Raw genomic sequence first — 20951 nt, forward strand, 5'->3', positions numbered from 1 at the left:
TGGGCCCTATTAGTACATGAGTCTCATAGATGCTCAGTGGATCATGATTCATCTAAAAAAATCAATAACATTTTATTTCTGGCTAGCTCTAATTCACTGAGCTAATACAGAAGTTTTCATCTGGAATAAGATTTCAGTTGCAGAGTTTGCATCTTTCATATAACCATCAAATAAGTTTACAGGTAGACAAAAACTAAGCCAGTCCTTGGGAAAATCTGGTAGCTATTTTACTCTTCTGATATCTTCTGACAGTTGTTTTCCTCCGGATGTATCACAGGGTCTCATGTTCACACTTTTTAAAAAAGATTTTATTTACTTGAGAGAGAATGTGGTGTACAAGCCGGGGAGAGAGGCAGAGGGAGAGGGAGAAGCAGACTCCTTGCTAAGCAGGAAGCCCGATGCGGGACTCAATCCCAGGATCCAGGTATCATGACCTTAGCCGAAGGCATACACTTAATTGTCACTCAGGCGCCCCATCATGTTCAGAAGTTTAAACAAATAATCTGTAACAATGATTATCAAACCTTTCTTGGAGTCCCTTTCCACTCTTTTTTTTTTTTTTTTTCCCTAAGATTTATTTATCTATTTGAGAGTGAGCAAGAGTTACAGCATGAGCAGGGGCACAGGGAGAGGGAGAAGCAGACTCCCCACTGAGCAGGGAGTCCAAAGTGGGGCTCTATCCCAAGACCCTGGGACCATGACCAGAGCCGAAGGCAGACACTTAACTGCCCAGGACACCCAGACCTGGGCCCCCTCTTTCCACTCTTAAAAATTACTGAAGATGGAGCACCTGGGTGGCTCAGTGGGTTAAAGCCTCTGCTTTCGGCTCAGGTCATGATCCCAGGGTCCTGGGATCGAGCCCCACATCAGGCTCTCTGCTCAGCAGGGAGCCTGCTTCCCCCTCTCTCTCTCTGTCAAATAAATAAATAAAATCTTTTAAAAAAACAAAAAACAACAACAACAAAAATAAAACTACTGAAGATCCCAAAGAGCTTTTCTTTATGTGGCTTATATCTATTGACATTTATCATAATGGAAATTTAAACTAAGATATATTTAAAATACTTAATTCATCTAAAAATAAAAATAAACCCGGGACTTAACAATACAACATACTTTTATAAGAAACAACCATTTTCCAAAACCAAAAAATGGAAGAAGAGGAGGAAGAGGCAGAGGAGGAGGAGGAACAAGAGGATGAAGAATAGCAGTGTTTTTACATTTTTGTGTATCTCTTTAATGTCTGGCTTAACAGAATATACTATTAGATTCTCATTTCTTCTTCTGTATTCAATCTATTGTGACATAAGAAAAACAGGGCTCAGAGATATGTAGTAGTTGAAAAAGAAAAGATTATTTTAATGACGTGAAATAGGTAATTGTGGCTTTTTAGACAACTGAGGCTGTTTTTCCTTGGTACTATACCAAAATGTATTAAGTGGTAGTTACTTAAAAGTTTGTTGCGATGTGCAATTTGAAACCATGTGAATAAACTTCTCCTATTCTGTACATTAAAAGTACTCTAGTCTATCTTATACTTTAAATGGATCTTTTACCCATATGTGACTGCACTGGTCATACAGAAAACACTGGCTCGGGGTGCCTGGGTGGCTCAGCGGGTTAAAGCCTCTGCCTTCGGCCCAGGTCATGATCCCAGGGTCCTGGGATCAAGCCCCGCATCGGGCTCTCTGCTCAGTGCAAAGCCTGCTTCTCTCTCTCTCTCTCTCTCTGCCTGCCTCTCTGCCTACTTGTGTTCTCTGTCAAATAAATAAATAAATAATCTTAAAAAAAAAAAAAAAGAAAACACTGGTTCACTGAATTACATGAATTTTCCAAATGATGATATCTGTCATTATAGGATTTATTATTTAAAAGTCACATTTGTTAATATCAGCAATGATCTCATCAGAAAACTCTTTAAATACGGGAAGCTGCCAAGCTTATGATGGCAAATACAAATTTTCTAAAATCCTAACATTTACTCGAATTTCCACATTTTGGTACCAGCAACAAATACAGTCAGTTGTTTTCCTTTAAATGTCAGTGACAGTCTCTCTTAATTCATTTCCAAGGGACATCCACCAAATACCAAAGTCTTAATAGTTTATTTTAGCGTGAGCTGTTTTTTTTTTCTTAACAATCACAGAGCACTTTCCTTGAGACAACCTCATACTTGAGTATACAGCAGACATAGCGAAAGTGCTTTATGTATATTTCCCATTTATCACATGGAATGTTAAACAGAGTATGTACTTAAGGACTGAGATTTAGTAAAATTAATTTACTGCTTCACTGAGGACATCTTTAGGACCTGATGGAATGATTCTTCAAGAGCAGAATTTCAGTCACTCAGGTTAACTTCAGAATGAAAATTTTCAGGGATGCCTGGGTGGTCAGTCAGTTAAGCATCCAACTCTTGCTTTTGGCTCAGGTTGTGATCTCAGGGTCCTGAGATCTAGCTACCCGTTGGGCTCCCACACTCAGCACAGAGTCTGCATGAGATTATTTCTGCCTCTCCCTCTGCCCCCCCCCCCCGTCGCACGCACTTTTTCCTAAATAAATAAATAAATCTTAAAAAAAAAAAGGGAAGGAATAAAACATTTCTTTAACAGTATACAAAAAAAGGTAATATGAGGGGCGTCTGGGTGGCTCAGTGGGCTAAAGCCTCTGCCTTCGGCTCAGGTCATGATCCCAGGGTCCTGGGATAGAGCCCTGCATAGGGCTCTCTGCTCTGCAGGGAGCCTGCTTCCTCCTCTCTCTCTCTCTCTCTCTCTCTCTGCCTGCCTCTCTGCCTACTTGTGATCTCTCTCTGTCAAATAAATAAAATGTTCTGCTTAAGGAAGCCAAAGAAAAATGGTTTAGTAATCTGGTTTTTCTCTGGGCCATTCATTAGAGATAAGCAACAATGAAACAAGATAGGTTTTCGAAAATATCCTGTTTTGTTTTATTGTGTTTTGTTTTGTTAAGTAGGCTCCAGGCAGCATGGAACCCAACAAGGGGCATGAACTCACAACTCTAAGATCACGACCTGAAATGAGATCGAGTCGGGGGGGGGGGGGCACCTAGTGCACTCAGTGGGTTAGGCCTCTGTCTTCTGCTCAGGTCATAATCTCAATGTCCTGAGATAGAGTCCCACATTAGGCTCTGTTAAGAGGGGAGCCTGCTTCCCCCCCTCTCTCTGTCTGCTGCTCTGCCTACTTGTGATCTCTCTCATCAAATTAATTAATTAATTTTTTAAAAAAAAGAGTTGGACACCTAACCAACTGTGTCACCCAGGCACCCCATAAATATTTTTCTAAATTTTTTCCTAGGTCTACCTAAAAATTAGTTAAAAGTAATGAAAAATCAAATACTTTTTTTTTTAAAGATTTTATTTATTTATTTGACAGAGATCACAAGTAGGCAGAGAGGCAGGCAGAGAGGGTGGGGGGAAGCAGGCTCCCTGCTGAGCAGAGAGCCCGATACGGGGCTCGATCCCAGGACTCTGGGATCATGACCTGAGCCAAAGGCAGATGCTTTAACCCACTGAGCCACCCAGGTGCCCCAAATACTTTTTTTTTTTTTTAAAGATTTAATTGATTTATTTGACAGACGCGAGATAACAAGTAGGCAGAGATGCAGGCGGGGAGGGGGGAAGCAGGCTCCCTGCCAAGCAGAGACCCCCCTCGATGCGGGACTCGATCCTGGACTCGATCCCAGAACCCAGGGATCATGACCTGAGCCGAAGGCAGCAGCTTAACCCACTGAGCCACCCAGGCGCCCCCCAAATACTTTTTTTATAAAGTAAACTCTATGCCCAACTTGGGGCTCAAACTCATGACCCCAAGATCAAGTCATATGCTCTACTGACTGAGCCAGCTAAGCGTCCCTGGATAATCAAATTCTTAATAACCTCAAACATAAAAACTACTCCCCCCTACCCATTAGATGGAATCTCACTGAGAACTCAAAACACATCACAAATGGCATCTCATCTAAAGCACTACATTGGTTTCCAATGATCTCTATGTTAATGGGGAAAAAATACTACTATGGAGATTAAGGTGGTTATAAGTAAAACCTCCTCAAGAGAGTGATACAGAAAAACTCGCTTTGCACTCTTTACTTAGGTCTCTAATAATAACATTAGTTATTAAGGTAGGGGTGCCTGGGTGGTTCAGTTGGTTAAATATCTAATCTGGGGTCCTGGGATCAAGCCCCACACTGGGCTCCCTGCTCAGTAGGGAGTGTGCTTCTCCCTCTCACTCTCCCTCTGTGCTTTCCCTCTCTCTTTCTCTCCAACAAATAAATAAAATCTTAAAAAAAATAAGATAAAGTATACTCATCATCACCCTGGCTACTGGGCAGGCAGATCTCCTTTCAGCCTTCCAGCAACACTGTAAAGCAGAGAGGACTGCCTCCATCTTAAAGATGAGCAAAGTGAGGCTTAGGGAAGTTAAGGGCCCTGACCAAGATCACACAGCTAGTAAGAAGCAGAAGTGGACAGGATGTATAATTCCATAGTACACATTCCTAATCAGAGGCTATTAATCTAAAGCAAAGTAACAGGACTGGGGTGTAGAGATATAGGAAAGAAGAGAACTAGAAGGTACTTTGTGCCAGGGACCATTCTGGCCCCCCGGAACTATTAATTATAGATACTGATAACAACTCTGACAGATCATACAGAATGTACTATTTTGCAGGTATCATAAAATGAGGCCAGAAAAGTTGAGTAACTTCCACTAGGATCCACACTCTTTCTTTCCATGATACCACATCACAAAATTGGGACTGAAGTGTTCTCTATTAAAACTGGTTTCTCGGGGCGCCTGGGTGGCTCAGTGGGTTAAGCCGCTGCCTTCGGCTCAGGTCACGATCTCAGGGTCCTGGGATCGAGTCCCGCATCGGGCTCTCTGCTCAGCAGGGAGCCTGCTTCCTTCTCTCTCTCTCTGCCTGCCTCTCAGTGTACCTGTGATTTCTCTCTGTCAAATAAATAAATAAAATCTTAAAAAAAAAAAAAAAATGGTTTCTCGGGGCGCCTGGGTGGCTCAGTGGGTTAAGCCGCTGCCTTCAGCTCAGGTCATGATCTCAGGGTCCTGGGATCGAGTCCCGCATCGGGCTCTCTGCTCAGCAAGGAGCCTGCTTCCTCCTCTCTCTCTCTGCCTGCCTCTCTGCCTACTTGTAATCTCTTTGTCAAATAAATAAAATCTTTAAAAAAAAAAAAAACTGGTTTCTCAAAACATACTTGCGTGACTTTATCTCTTCCAGTTCTTTTGTGAGTTTCTCATTTTTTTCTTGAGCCTCATGTAACCGGCGCTTCAGATCGCCAATCTCCTCTTGGGCCTCAGATTTAATGTCATTTGCAATGACCACAGCAGTCTGGAGATCAGCTTGAAATTGCCGCCATTCCGCAGATTCTTCCTACATTAAAAAACTAAATTTTTATTTCCAAAAGAAAGCAAAAATACTTACTTAAAAATAAAGTATATTTATGACTGGACTATAATGCACTTCCCAAATGATGATTAATTTCTTTTAAGTCTCAGATAACTACTATTATAATTTCTAACAGGTAACAGGTAATACAATTATTAGTAGTGAACTTGTACTTAATGAGGAAAAGACTTTCTAGTTACTCTGTCTGCTGAGGCATCGAGCACCAGAGTGCTTAATCAATTTTAATGACAAAAGTATCAAGTCTCCCTTCCTTATGCAAGTTTTTAAAGTCTTATGAAAATAAACACATTGTTCAAAATTTACAGCACTTTACCTCTGAAAAGTAGATAATGGTGTGTGAACCATACGGAAAGATTTTACAGGGAATATCTATAAATATCTTGACATCAAAAACTAACAGGAAAAAAAAAATCAAAAGTCAAGGAAAAGGAAGAGGAAGTCCGATGAAAAACACTAAACTCTAACTAGGCAGACAAAGTCATACAAAGAAAAGAGCAAAGAACTGTACAGTCTGCTGCTTTCCACAGTCATGGAGGATGTGGGCGTGGCTGGGTGGGCAAGTCTCCCCAGGGCGTTGCCTCCACCAGAGCCACAGCTGCCCAATGGCGGGTCCAGCACCCATCCCCCAACAAAGCAATTTTCTGACACTGTGAATATAGCCTGAGTAACTGAGGCATGACCCAAACTAAGAGATGAGCTTACCCAACCTCTGCAGCAGACTGGCACAGCTGTCAGCAAGCTGATCAAATCCACAGAAGACTGAAAACAGCTTAGTTTGAGACACTTACTAATCAAGAGCAAATAATTTTTCTTTCCAAAATACAATACTTGCTTCCTAAATCCATCTTTTTAAAACTACCACTCATAAATTACTAGAAGATTCTTCTATCCAGAATCCAGCACTAATCCCAACTTGAAATGATGGCAGTTGCTTTCCGCCCAACGGGCAGAAGGATCAGTATTTTAACTGAATCTGAAGCTTAAGACAAATGCTAACAACGATCAAGGACTACACAGTCCTCAACTTTCAGAAACCTAGTTATTCTAATGAGATAATACATGAGGATTTATCCTACCCGAAGTCTCCTATGGAGTGTCTTGATTTCTCTTTCCATGTCATGTTTCTGGTCCTGGAGTTTTTTAACCGTATCTGAAAAGAACACAGAAGTTTAAATATATATTCTTAAAGCTGTGTTCCAAGGAATAATATAAAGGAAGGTATTTAAATATGACATTGAAAAGAAAGGTCATCCTGCCCAAAGACTTCTTATTTGTAATACCAAACTCTAAAACAAAAAAAGAATGTTCATTCCAAGTATTAACCAATACTACTTTCCTAAGGAAAATATCAAAGCTTAAATCACAATTTCTGAATTGCTTCCTTCCTCAGAGTCTTAATTCTGAAACAAAAAGTTAAGTAAAATCAATTGTTGGAAACACACTGTTGGCTCATAACCAATCAAAATATCACTGACTACTATTAAAGTGTGAACTTTTAATCAAAAGGGTTATTAAACTAAACTCTTTATGAAAGCATAACTTATTTTACACACTGCAATAAATTCCATAGAGTGGTGAATTAGCAAAATTTTTACAAATTTAACTAATTACCCTGGGGAGCTGCTATTTACATTACTTTTACAGAAAGTCTTTTTATAAAATAATGATATATTCATAAAATAAATAAAAACTCCTCAAATCATTTCTTACATAATATGAGTTTTCCTCAAACAATTTCACTTTCACTGTAAACATTTAATGAGTACCACTTATATCCAAAGTACCATTCTAGATAGAGTGGGAATGCAAACATGAAGGCAAAGTCAAGCCCAGTGTCCTTGGAACCAGAAATGTATAGGAAGTCATATTCTACTTGGAGGTTCTGCTCAAAAGTCCATGCTTAAGAGGAAATGGCTTAGGAAGTCGCCCACTGGTAACCGCCACCCAGTAAATCTAGCACAGTTGATTACTTGGACAGCTCAGGGACTGAGCACTTTCTCATGGCTGAAGCATCAAAAAAAGCACTGACATCTGGTGACAAATTCCATGACTTTACCTGCCACCCCCCACTCCAGGAAAGCCCTATCCTTTCTGTGTTCCAACTCTGCCTGTGACTACTATGGCCAATCCTGTTACATTTCTTTATATATCTGTCTCTACCACTAGACTGGAAACACTTCAAAGTCAGGTACTATGTGGTGACTTCACAGCTCCAACACCTGATACACGATAGGGCTGTAAAATGGAATAAATGTATAAATATGCAGGCTAATGGAGGGAACAAGAGAAAACAATACTCAAATCAGAACCTAAGATTTTAAAAAAATATTCCATTTACAGAATTAAACTCTTTATTATCAAGGATATCACTGCTATAGACATTGGTGTTTCTGAGTAAACATTCCCTCCTATTCCTTACACTTACTTAGTAGTAAGAACCTAGGCATAGGGAACAGCTGTGTGAGGTTTCATGTGTAATCAAAAAAGTAGTCCTTCAAGAGCCCCTGGCTGGCTGTCAGTAGAGCACAAAATTCTTAATCTTAGGGTTGAGTGTAGAGACCACTCAAAAACAGAATCTTTAAAAAAAAGAATCTTAGGTGCTTCGCTGGCATGAGATGCTTGATCTTGGGATTGTGGGCCCAAGCTCCATGTTGGGTTTAAGATCACTTAAAAATAAAATCTTCTCCAAATTAAATCTTCCTGGGGCACCTGGGTGCCTCAGTCAGTTGAGAGACCAACTCTTGATCTCAACTCAGGTCATGATCTCAAGGTCATGGGATGGACTCCAAGTTGCTCCACACTCAGCAGGGAGTCTGCTTCTCTCCCTCTCCTTGTGCCCGCCCCCCACTCATGCCCTCTCTCATAAAGCTTACAAAAATCTTCCCTAAGTTCACAAAATATTAACTTTTAATCAACACCCTAAAGTAGGAGTGTGCTACTGTCTTTTCTTAAACTGTTCATCTTCCTCCTCTCAGTTCCATTAGGAACCTGCTGTAGACCTCTGTGACATGAAACCTTTAATTCAACACTGATACATCTGTGTTCAGATATTTTTACTTTTTTTGATTTTTAAAATTTTTCTTTCTTTCTTCTTTTCTTTTCTTTTTTTTTTTTTTAGAGAGAGTGCAAGAGCAAGGCAGAGAGGGGCAAGGGGCAAAGGGAGAGAGAGACTCTTAAGCAGCCTCCACGTTCAGCACAGAGCCCAGCACAAGGCTCAGTATCACAACCCTGAGATGATGACTTGAGCTGAAACCAAGAGTTGGATGCATAACCAACTGAGCCAAGGCACCCCCAGTATTATATATGTGTAATAATTATTGTAAATATATAATGACAATATGTTTTCTAAAGCTGAATAAAAAATAAATGAGAGGGGCGCCTGGGTGGCTCAGTGGGTTAAAGCCTCTGCCTTCGGCTCGGGTCATGATCTCAGGGTCCTGGGATCGAGCCCCGCATCGGGCTCTCTGCTGAGCGGGAAGTCTGCTTCCCCTTTCTCTCTCTGCCTGCCTCTCTGCCTACTTGTGATCTCTGTCTGCCAAATAAATGAATAAAATCTTTAAAAAAAATAAAAATAAAAATAATTAAAAAATAAATGAGATAAAACATGGGGGAAAACCTGGCCAATTTTGGTAGCCAGTAGTTAATTCTCTCTCATTCAACACAAAATTGTTCAACAAAGTTGGGGTCTCTGAAATAAGGATACAAAATTCAAAATTAACTCAACGAGTACCTCATTAAGTACCCTCTTTGTACCAGGCTTTTTTCTAGATGCTTAAGATACAAAGGAAAGGGAAAGAAAATACAGTCCTTACCTACAGACAGAAAAGAGGATGTTTTCATATGAAAAGGATTAAAAGTCTATCTCTATAGAGCTCCTTCTGACCTCATTTAACCTGGAAACTGAAAGGGCCATTCAATTTGATTAAGAGCAAAGTGGACACCAGTGAGTGAGTCCAATACCCTGATCCGTATCTCTGGAGGCAAAGATGACTCAAACTAGCATGGATCATTGGCTCCCATATGACCTACGTACAGCCGAATTCAAGGTCTTGGTGATACTATCAGATGTAAATAAGGACAGAAGATAAAATATTTTTAGTACTGGGAACACTACGAGTTATACCTTTCATTTACACTATATTTAAATGTAAAAATTTGGAGGGCGCTTGGGTGGCTCAGTCAGTTAAGTGTCTGCCTTCGGCTTAGGTCATGATCCCAGGGTCCTGGGATCAAGCCCTATGTCAGGCTCCCTAGATGGCAGGGAGCCTGCTTCTCCCTCTCCTTCTGCTACTCCACCTGCTTATGTTCTCTTGCACGCTCACCCTCTCTCTGTCAAATAAATAAATAAAATCTTTTTAAAAATTAAGAACAAATAAATGCAAAAAGTTTTATAATGAAAATAGGGGGAAAAAGTGAATTTCTCCTCCTCAGCTGAAAACTGTTTTCCATTTTTTCTGGTCACAAAAGATCTATCTACGAATCTTCAGAGTATAATTCACATAAGACAAATGACAGCAAATCTAACTACTGCTCACCTTTAACATCTGGTGTGTCTTAATTCTCAGTTAACATTTTAAGCCATCTGACCATCTTAGACTGATCATAAAATCCAAGATTTCATTCATTTCTTTGGCTCTTATTCTTTTATCTTTCCCAAACTCCACATTCATGGCCAAATCATCACTACTCTTAAAAGGGCATTGTTCCGGGGCGCCTGGTGGCTCAATGGTTTAAAGCCTCTGCCTTCAGCTCAGGTCATGATCTCAGGGTCCTGGAATTGAGCCCCGCATCGGGCTCTCTGTTCGGCGGTGAGCCTGCTTCCTCCTCTCTCCCTCTCTGCCTGCCTCTCTGCCTACATGTGATCTCTGTCAAATAAATAAATAAAATCCTTAAAAAGGGGGGGGGCATTCTTCCACACTCAGCACTACATATTAATTATTGTTGTGTCTTATTAAACCTTTTGAACAGAAAGGAAAGGAAGCTGACAGCCAGTGGACATATTTAGACAGAATAAAGTTCACTATAAGTGTCTCTAGGGAATGTGACTTAAACTTCATGAATCATAACTATTTTTGCTTTGTAACATAAAGTATTAAAAATGATAATAGGCTTTTCTCCTCGGAAACCAAAGGACTCTGTATCTATGCTCTTGTTTTGAAGACCAGCTTAACAAAACTGCCCTCTGGCCCAATTAACGGTCACACAAAAGGGCACTGTTAGTTGTCAAGTCCGGGGCCACTAAACGTGCTAAATGCACTAGAAATTCCTCCTCCGAAGTTCTTCTAGTATGGGGGACACTGCCATCTACTGTCTTCAACTCAAAAGCAACATTACATTCTATCAAAGAACAGAAGAAGTACTACAATCTCATTTTTTATTACAAATTATAACTCAACTTTACAAAGTTATTTTTATTCTAGAAATCAGGTAAACTGCTATTCTCATTGGCATTAGACCAACTTTGCTCTGAATAGTTCTGGGCACTGCCCTCCCCATTTAATAATGGGGTTCACAATCTCTTCCCTACTAAGACCTCTCATCCCTGACAGAGAAGGAACCACCAACCGGGCCTTCGTTCTGGCCCAGTTACATGCCCATCACACATGCAGATGTTACCTACCATGAGCACAACTAAGATAAGCATAGATTCAACCTATGACTCCGGTGGGGGGCGGGGGGAGGTATAAAATCAATGGAAGTTCACAAGCAACCTTTCCTGCCCTCCAAATACAAGAAAACCCTCAGGGTACTGATAGCTCAGTGCTGTCAGACCCTTACATCCTATCAAGTGCTTTCAACTAACATCACGTGCAATTTCCAGAGGAAGGGAAAGGACAACTGTATACCATCAGTTAAAATACCATGCCTTAGGGCCACGTTGGGGAAGATGGGCAGTACATTCAGCCATCAAGCCACAGCTCTAGCTTTATCTCTAAACCAGAATTCCTGATGCTGAAAGAGGACACAGATGAGCTTCAAATGAACCATTTACTACTTTTATTTTTCTTTATTCGTTTTTATTTCCCAACCCCCCCCAAAAGTAGGTAGAACTTTTCCCCTTTGATTATAAAAAGTAATGCATGTTCAGCAAAAATCCAGGAAACAGAAAAGGGTTGCAAAAATAAGATTTCTCAGGACGCCTGGGTGGCTCAGTTGGCTAAGCAGCTCGCTTCGGCTCAGGTCATGATCCCAGCGTCCCAGTATTGAGTCCCACATCAGGCTCCTTGCTCGGCAGGAAGCCTGCTTCTCCCTCTGCCTCTGCTGCCACTCTGTCCGCCTGTGCTCCCTTGCTCGCACTCTCTCTCTCGCTCTCTCTCTCCTTCTCTCTCTCTGGCAAATAAATAAATAAAATCTTTAAAAAAAAAAAATAAGATTTCTCATGGGTTGCCTGGGTGGCTCAGTTGGCTGACTGTCTGACTCTTGGTTTTGGCTCATGTCATGACCTTGGGTTTGTGGGACCAAGTCCTGCATCCAGGCTCCACATTCAGTGAGGAGTCTGCTTTTCTCCCTCTGCCCCTCCCCCCTCACTCACATGCTCACCTTCTTTCTCTTTAAAATAAACCTTTTTTTTTTTTTAAGATTTTATTTATTTATTTGACAGACAGAGATCCCAAGTAGGCAGAGAGGCAGGCAGAGAGAGAGGAGGAAGCAGGCTCCCTGCTGAGCAGAGAGCCTGATGTGGGGCTTGATCCCAAAACCCTGAGATCATGATCTGAGCCGAAGGCAGAGGCTTAACCCTCTGAGCCACCCAGGCACCCTAAAATAAACCTTTACAAAATAAAATAAGTAAGGTTACTCATTATTTACATTTGCCATATATCCTTCCAGACTTGGCGTGTGTGAATATTTTTCTTAAAATGGGATTATGGTATTCATACTTCTTCATAAGCCTTTCCACTAAGCAGTAAATAATGGACATCTATCAACAAATACAGGGCATCTGCTTTATCCTGTCTACGGCACTTTGTGCCATACATAGAGAGCTGCCTAATTTGTCCTCACTGGTGACATGGCAGTCATAGCATGGATGCACTGTGCATATGGGCTATTAAAACTAGATCGCAACTGTTGAAAGTACAGGTAGTTTCCAAGTATTTGTGATAAAGCAGCAATTCTGCAACATACATATCTAAGTTTACATTTGCAAACTTATAAGCATGTTTCTAAAGAACAGATTTCTGGAAGTGGATTACTAAAGTACTGTTACACTTTAAATTTTGATCAATATCCCAAAAAGGCTATAGTAATCTATACTCCTTCAAACAGTACACGAGAGGGCCCTTTTCTCCTCTGCTACACTATCAGCCTTTTTTACTTTCCACACCTGCTGTGATAATCGGCATTTTGTTGAGTTTCTTTGCTTTTTTTGTGAAATCGAGCATCTTTTTTCACCTTTTCTAATTATCTATTCAAACACTTTTTTCAGGGAAAGGATTATCCTAGTATCACTGATGTATATAATCTCCTCATATATTCGATATGTGTTACCAAAATTTCTCCCAATGTCCTTTACTTATGGTACTTTTGTTTTGCTGAACTCAAAATTTCAATCATACACAGTAAAATATAGACTTTCCTTTATGGCTTCCAAGATTCCTTAACTTTTTTTTTAAGGGGGCTCCACCTAGCATGGAGCCGATGCAGGTCTTGAACTCAAGACCCTGAGGTCGAGACCTGAGCTGGACACTTAGCCGACTGAACCACCCAGGTGTCCCTTCCCCACATATTTTAAAAAGGCTTTTCCCACCACAGATTTATACAGCTCTCCTCTATTCCTTCTGCTACTTCTCTACTCTCAAGCCACCCTTGCTCACCACTGTCACTAGTGTTCCATGTAAAAGTGCAAAACCTGTGTTAGATGTTTGGCCCTAGTCCCAAATCTCAGAAGGCATGAAAGAGCTACCATAATTGCAAGCACACAGAGAGCATAACTACACAAATACTAAGTTGATAAATTCATTGTATCAGATGGGTACATCACATCACCTGAGCCACACCTGAGATCTCCCTGGTGCCACTACCCTCAATACCAATCAGCTTTGGTTTGCTGGACTAGTGGTGAATCAAGTCATTAATTTTATTTCTTTGGGCTCAGCTGAGTTGCTTTCCTTCTGCTATTTCTCTTTGAAGATACTAAAATGTCCACTAAGTCCTGGTTGGCCTTACTTACTTATAAGGACAAGGATAATTAATATTAGTGACTTCTCCATGTTTCTCAGCAACTGTGAAAGTCACTGCTGTGATGGCCTCTCCCCTCAACACAACGACTGGCTAAAGGCTCTGCTGATGACAATTCCTATAGGGGGCCCCTCCTCCAAAGGTACAGGGACATAACGTGGGTGGCTTCAACCAAGGCAACAGGGGTGGTGTGTGTGTGTGTGCGCGCGCGTGTGTGCAACACGCGCCTGTTTCACTGCTGAGCCAAAGTGCCTTTCCCTATGGGAAGCCTGCGGTTACTTCAGGCAAGGCTTTACTTCTGTTTCTGATGCTAACATCTCCACAGGAGCCCCTGGCACCATATTCCCCACCTCCTTTAGAAAAGAATCCAAGCCTGGAGGCAAACACCAGACAAGAGGGCAGTAAAACTTCTGGCAATCCTTTACACCACAGCCTGAAACTAGCTGCTACGGGTCCCAGGCCTGATGATCCCTGAGAAACCCCCATCCCCAAAGTTAGGCTGGGAACATCACTACTTAGAGCTTCAGTGTTCTCCTGAATTGTAGGTTTTCTTGCTCTGTTTGATTTCTCCATATCCCCAAATCCATTTGCTTTATCTATTCCAGAAGTTACTCAAAATTTCTGATCTACTGATGAGACCCCCTCACCTATTTTCTGTCTTTGGTTTAGGCTCATTGTCATTTTTATATTATATGGCAGGACCATTTCACTAAGACTTTGGGAGGGCAAGGAAGTACATGTATGGCCTCAGGCCATCATCTTGAACCAGAAGTCTTAACACAGTATTTACTGAGTGAACTTTACATCAGATCTTTGTAGTCTGGAATGCTAAATCCAAACAATACAAAAAAGCACTTACAGGCTAGGTCTAGGCAGCATGGTACTGACATGATCTGGAAAGCTACCTGGGATTCCAAATACATGTTATGCCTTGTGATACTGTCCCACACTCACTGAACTCTACTAATTTTTTTTTTTTTCAGTCTTTCTTCTCTATGACCTTCAGACTGGATAGTGCCTTACTGACTGGTCTTTAAGTTCACTGACATTCTGCATCTCTACTTTGCAGTTTAATGACTGAGTAAACTTTTTGTATTAGCTGTTAAAATTTTCAGTTCAAGAATATGTTTTAGGTTCTTTTCTTTACAGTTTTCATTTCTCTGCTGAGATTTGCTGTTTATTCATTCCTTTCAAGCAGATTTTCCTCAACGTCCTGAGGACAGTTACAATGGCTGCTTTAAAATCCTTTCTACAGGGTGCCTGGGTGGCTCAGTCAGTTAAGAGTCCAACTCTTGATTTCAGATCAGGTCATGATCTTGGGTTCGTGAGACTGAGCCCCATGTTGGGCTCTCTGCTCAGTGGAGAGTCTGTTTCAGATTCTTTCCCTCTCCCCCTCACCCTGCTTGCACACTTGATATTCTTTCTCTCTCAAATAAAAAGATAAATCTTTAAAAAAGTGATAAAAATAAAAATAAATAAAATTCTGTCCACTAATTCTGAAGTCAAGATCATTTTGGGGTAAGGATTAACTACTAATGCCTAGTTTCTTTTAAGGGTGATGAAAAAGTTCTAAAGTTGACTATCATAATGGCTGCTCCATAGTACAACATCTCAATTTTTCAGGGCACCTGGCTGGCTCAATCAGTGGGGCGTGAGACTCTTGATTCTGGGGTTGTGAGTTCAAGCCCCATGTTGGATGTATAGATTACATAAAAATAAAGTCATTTCTTTTTTAAGATTTATTTATTTGAGAGAGAGAAAGCACAAGTGGCGGGGGGAGGCAGAGGAAGGGAGAATCTCAAGCAGACTCTGGGCTGAGCAAGGAGCCTGCAGCGAGGCTCAATCCCATGACCCTGAGTTCATGACCTGAGTAGAAACCAAGAGTCAGACACTTAACCAACTGCACCACTCAGGTGCCCCTTAAAAATAAAATCGTTTTTAAAAAAGGAAAGAAAGTGGGGCGCCTGGGTGGCCCAATGGGTTAAAACCTCTGCCTTTGGCTCAGGTCATAGACCCCGGGTCCTGGGATCGAGTTCCACATCGAGCTCTCTGCTCAGCAGGGAGCCTGCTTAGTCTTCTCTCTGCCTGCCTCTCTGCCTGCCTGTGATCTCTGTCAGGTAAATAAATAAAATCTTAAAAAAAAAAAAAAAGTTCAATTTCTCAATTAATAGCAAGTCCCCCATTCCAAGTGCTGACCTAGCATCTATCCCAAGTGCTAGAATTTGCTAAGAAATAAATTAACTCCTATCAGACTAGAGAGACATAACAACTCGTTTCATGTACATGAAACTTGCTTGGATCCTGGTTCCTAGAGAAAACTATAAAAGACATTTTGGGGACAGCTGAGAAAATGTGAATATGAGCTATTAGATGATACTAAGGAATTATACCAAATTTTTACTAAATATGATTACAAGGAGAATATTTAGGAGTCACATACTGAAATATTACATGTCATAAGGTCTACAACTTACTGTCAGCTGGTTCAGTTAAACACACACATACACACATGGAAGGTGAATACTGCAAAACAATAACTATCAAATCTAGGCAATGGATGCTAACATACCATGCTGCCAATATTTCGAAATATTTGAACTTTTCATTTCAAAAAATTGGAGGGAGAAGCTATATAGCTAAAAAGATATTCAGAATTTTCAGCCACCTCAAAATTAAAATCCACATGTTAACATAATTTTTGTTTTGGCAATGATTTTTCATCCTTATCAGGTAACATTTTTCTACCTACATCCTCAATTACCACAAGATGTCACTCTTTTCCATGTTCAAATCATAAGTCTTACAAGGCAAAAGGCTTTTTTTATCAGTACTAAATGAAAAATGCACTCAATTTCCAAGTTAATCTGAAAAACTGTAGAACCTTTTATATTTAGGAAATAAAGTTAGATACATTCTCTCAGTTCAGAGATAATGAAATACAGACTAGCTATAAATGTTAAACTGAAAGTACTGGGTTTTTAAAAAGATTTTATTTATTCATTTGAGAGACAAAGAAAGCATAAGCAGAGGGAGGGACAGAGGGAGAGGTAGAAGCAGACTCCCCGCCCGAGCCAGGACCCCGAAATGGGGCTCGATCCCAGGACCCCGAGATCATAACCCAAGGCGAAGGCAGGCACCCCTTAAACTGAAGTTTTTAGAAACTTCAGGTAAGGACATTTTATCTGTTGGGCTATCATTATCTCTAAGAAAAGAGTCCCCTGGTGAGCTACTTCAGTATCCAAATGTCTCAGAATGTTCCAAATAACCCTGGGGTCAATCCAGAGAATCAAAGCCAAGTAGTCAGAGCTCAGAACTGCCACAGGTTTATAGGACTCCTGCAGATGACCCACCCACTCTTTCTTGGAACTAGTTCAAACCTCCCCAGGGCGCCTGGGTGGCTCAGTCAGTTAAGTGTCGGTCTTTGGCTCAGGTCATGATCCCAGTGCTCTGGGACTGAGGCCAGCACTGGGCTCCTTGCTCAGTGGGAAGACTGCTTCTCCTCCCTCTGCCTGTGGCTCCCCCTGCTGTGTACTCCTGCAAGTGCTCTCTCTTTCTGTCAAATAAATAAATATAATCTTTAAAAACACAACACAACACAAAACAAACCATAAAACCTCCCACCTCTGCACCCACAGCACATGGGATCTGGCCCAGCACTGTGTCTGTCTATTAATCCTCTGTCAATAAATAACACACTGTCAGAACCCAATGAAGCAATATCATAAACCACAAAATTTAAAAGCTTTAACTAATGTATCCAAAAACAGTTATTCCCATTCTCCCTGTCCCCACCCCCACCTGGGTATCATTAAAGTGTACTACAACTTAAAATTTGTTAACATCTAAGGAATCTGGATGAAGAATACATAAGAATTTCTAAGATGCACTATTTGGAAATTTCAAATTTACAAAAAGGTGCAAAAACTGGTACAAAAAAGCACCCATATGCCATTTTCTTCAGATTTATCTATGTTAACAGTTTACCCATCCGTTTTCATCATTTGCTATCTTGTATCCCTCTTTATGTCTCTATCCATCTATCCCTAATGTTTTTCCTAAACCTTTAAGGATATACATCATGGCCTTTTACCTCTAGCTATTCAGATTGTGGTTCCTAAGGATAGAAACATTTACTTCCTTAAACACAGTATAGTTATCAACTTCGTTAAGTTTATACATGTGTTTATCTAGCATCTACTTTTGACCAGTTTTGTCATAACATCCTTTATAGCATTTTCCCTATAGCACTAGACCCAGTCTAGGCAAAGGTATTTTGTTTGTCATGTCTCCCTAGGTCCCTTTCCCAAAGATTTTTATGACATTGGCATTTTATAGGAATACAGCACCACCCCACTTATGTTTTTAGGAAAACATTCTTTATTTTTTGTTTAATGTTCTTTATGATTAACTGAAGTTATTCCTCAGCAAGAATATGGCCTAGCGGAGCACCTGGGTGGCTCAGTGGGTTAAGACTCTGCTTTCAGCTCAGGTCGTGATTCCAGGGTCCTGGGATCGAGCCCATCAGGCTCTCTGCTCAGGAGGGAGCCTGCTTCCCCCTCTCTCTCTGCCTGCCTCTCTGTCTACTTGTGCTGTCTGTCAAATAAGTAAAATGTTTAAAAAAAAAAAAGAATATGGCCTAGCTAATGCTGAGTCTGACTTTGTGTGCCTCTGTCACTTATACAATTACCCAAAGTGCTGCCCAATTTTTCCACTGTATAATTTCTGGTTGTTTCTTTTTCCTCACTCGCAACATAATAAACAGTCTGTGGGAAGCCATTTTAAGATCACCCAAATTTCTGCTCCTCATCAAATTGTCAACATAGAAATGCTTTGTACAATTTTTATAACTTTTTTTATAAGTCTGAAATAATCATAAAAGTTTCAAAAAACGTAGAGCAACTTAAAATTAGAGTTTCAATTCTATCAGATCATAAAATCTCCTTGATAGGGAGGAAAATAAGACAACAAATAAATACCTGTGCCTCAGACATAAGATTACGAATGATCGATTTCTTTGGTCTCAGTATACTTGCAATCACTAAAAATAAACAGTAAATGGCTTTTCCTAAGACCTAGAAAAATATAATAACAATCAGCTTTTCCTTTAAATTATTTTCTGTAACTAACACAGTTTGAAAGCAATGCTGCCACTTAATAGTTCTTGCTTAGGAACAAAACACAGCAGTCCAAAGACTACTGCTTAATGTGTGATATATGCTTGGCCACATACGTACTTCTGCTGGGCACTATCTACTACTGAACCTATTTCTCTGCAGCAGTCAAAGGAACCAATTTTCCTTCTGTTACCAAATGCAAACTATCCCCTCTCATTAAGATGGGTAGGACAAAAAGGAATGAAAAGCTCCCCCACCACTTACTCTCTAAATCAGAAATAATGAGGTTGTCATGGAGTTTCACGGCTCGGTGTTGTTCTACTTCATCTTCAAGTTCAAAGATGGTTTCTTTCATGTCGCTCCTCTCTGTCTCTTTTTCTTCTAGATCTGATCTTAGTTTCTCTAATGTCATATTCAATTCTTCTATTTGTTTCTTAGCTTCTTCTTGGAAGGCTCGATATTCATCTTCTACCTATATAGAATCAATGGTGCAGATTAGAAAAGTAAGAGCTGCTCTAAGAAAAATTCTAGAATGGAAGTATATATTGTTCCAAAGGAAGCTAAGCATGAACTGCTAGGTGAGATCTAAAACCACCTGTGTAATAACTGTCTGAAAATATAAAAAAGCACTCTATAATAATATACTATTTTATGTAATGTGCTTAAGCATAATTTGTCGCTACATCACTGACAAATTATATTGACATATCACTGAACTTAAATAGATCATTTACAAGGAAATTTTGGAAATTCTTCCTTCTCCAAAGTTTGGATCAAAGACATGCATCTGATTAAAGATTTTGTTTATTTATTTGACATAGAGAGAGAAAGATCACAAGTAGGCAGAAGGGCAGGCAGAGAGAGAGGGGACAGCAAGCTCCCCACTGAGCAGAGCCCGATGTGGGGCTCGATCCCAAGACCCTGAGATCATAATGCCAGGTGAAGGCAGAGGCTTAATCCACTGAGCCACCCAGGCGCCGCAGGCATGCATCTAATTAATAATTAACATCCTGGGGCGCCTGGGTGGCTCAGTGGGTTAAAGCCTCTGCCTTCGGCTCAGGTCATGATCCCAAGGTCTGGGATCGAGCCCCGCATCGGGCTCTCTGATCAGCAGGGAGGCTGCTTCCCCCCCCATCTCTACCTGCCTCTGCCTACTTGTGATCTCCCTCTCTGTCAAATAAATAAATAAAATCTTTAGAAAAATAAATAAATAAATAAATAGCATCCTCTCCTATTTAAAAAAATATATATATTTTTTTTAAATTTAAAATTAAATTTTTAAGAAGTCTGATGTGTGACAGTTTTATTACCAAAATAAAAATGGAAACAAATTCACAAATATTGTCATTGCAAAAGTTCAGCTCCATGTGCCCTCCAACACATATGCTCCAACAAATAATACATTCCCTAAATTGTATCTCTAAACATCACTAAAAAAATTGAGATCTAAATTATTTGAATTTTAGGGTGCCTGGGTGGCTCAGTGGGTTAAAGCCTCTGCCTTCAGCTTGGGTCATGATCCCAGGATCCTAGGATCAAGTTCCACATTGGGCTCTCTGCTCAGTGGGGAGCCTGCTTCCCTCTCTCTCTCTGCCTGCCTCTCTGCCTACTTGTGATCTCTCTCCCTCTGTCAAATAAACAAATAAAATCTTTACAAATAAATAAATAAATAATTTGGATTTTGGCCAAAAGATATACTAATGTTTCTTAGTTTAAAAGTCACTGCATTAAAATAGGAAATAAAATGTAAGATAGAATATTTGGATCAACTCATGCAAATAAATCCTGCATCAGCAATCACATGGGGCACAGACCCTTGGCTGAAGTGCCAGCAACCCCAGGCAGTAGTTCTGCATGTGTCCTCATTACCATAGTAGGTGTAAAACAAGGGGGCTGGACCCATGATCTCTAAGGTCTTTGCCAGCAATAAGACCTAGCCCTCTAAGCAACGGGGGCCTCCATACTCCAAAAATATTTTAACTCGAAAGAGAACTCTATTTGAAAAACTACAATCACAGGAAAAGGGGTAGACACTGCTGATCCCACAGAGAGGTCTACTGGCTCTCATCTCTCCTACGCCAAAATATGTCATTAGAGATGAGGAGATAAAATTGCACTATACAATTCTCTGGGCACACCCAGACTAGAAACAAATTCTGTTGTTGCCATTCTAGTCCCTTCCTCTCATAGGCAGGAAAAAAACAACAAAATGCAAGTGAG

The 20951-nt window shown here is 40.5% G+C and overlaps 1 protein-coding gene across 2 annotated transcripts in view; it reads right to left on the minus strand.

Annotated features, from left to right (window-relative positions):
• Positions 1-20951, minus strand: part of SPECC1L (sperm antigen with calponin homology and coiled-coil domains 1 like) — a 139163-nt gene that overhangs the window by 65912 nt on the left and 52300 nt on the right. For both annotated transcript variants that reach the window (XM_082697665.1, XM_082697666.1), the window contains 3 exons: positions 18996-19203; positions 6516-6589; positions 5228-5403 (listed from right to left, as the gene is read on the minus strand). In XM_082697665.1, coding sequence (XP_082553791.1) covers positions 5228-5403; positions 6516-6589; positions 18996-19203 — 458 coding nt within the window. The remainder of the gene's footprint in view (positions 1-5227; positions 5404-6515; positions 6590-18995; positions 19204-20951) is intronic.

This window comes from Mustela nivalis (assembly GCF_964662115.1).
Source record: "Mustela nivalis genome assembly, chromosome: 14".
Lineage (NCBI taxonomy): Eukaryota > Metazoa > Chordata > Mammalia > Carnivora > Mustelidae > Mustela > Mustela nivalis.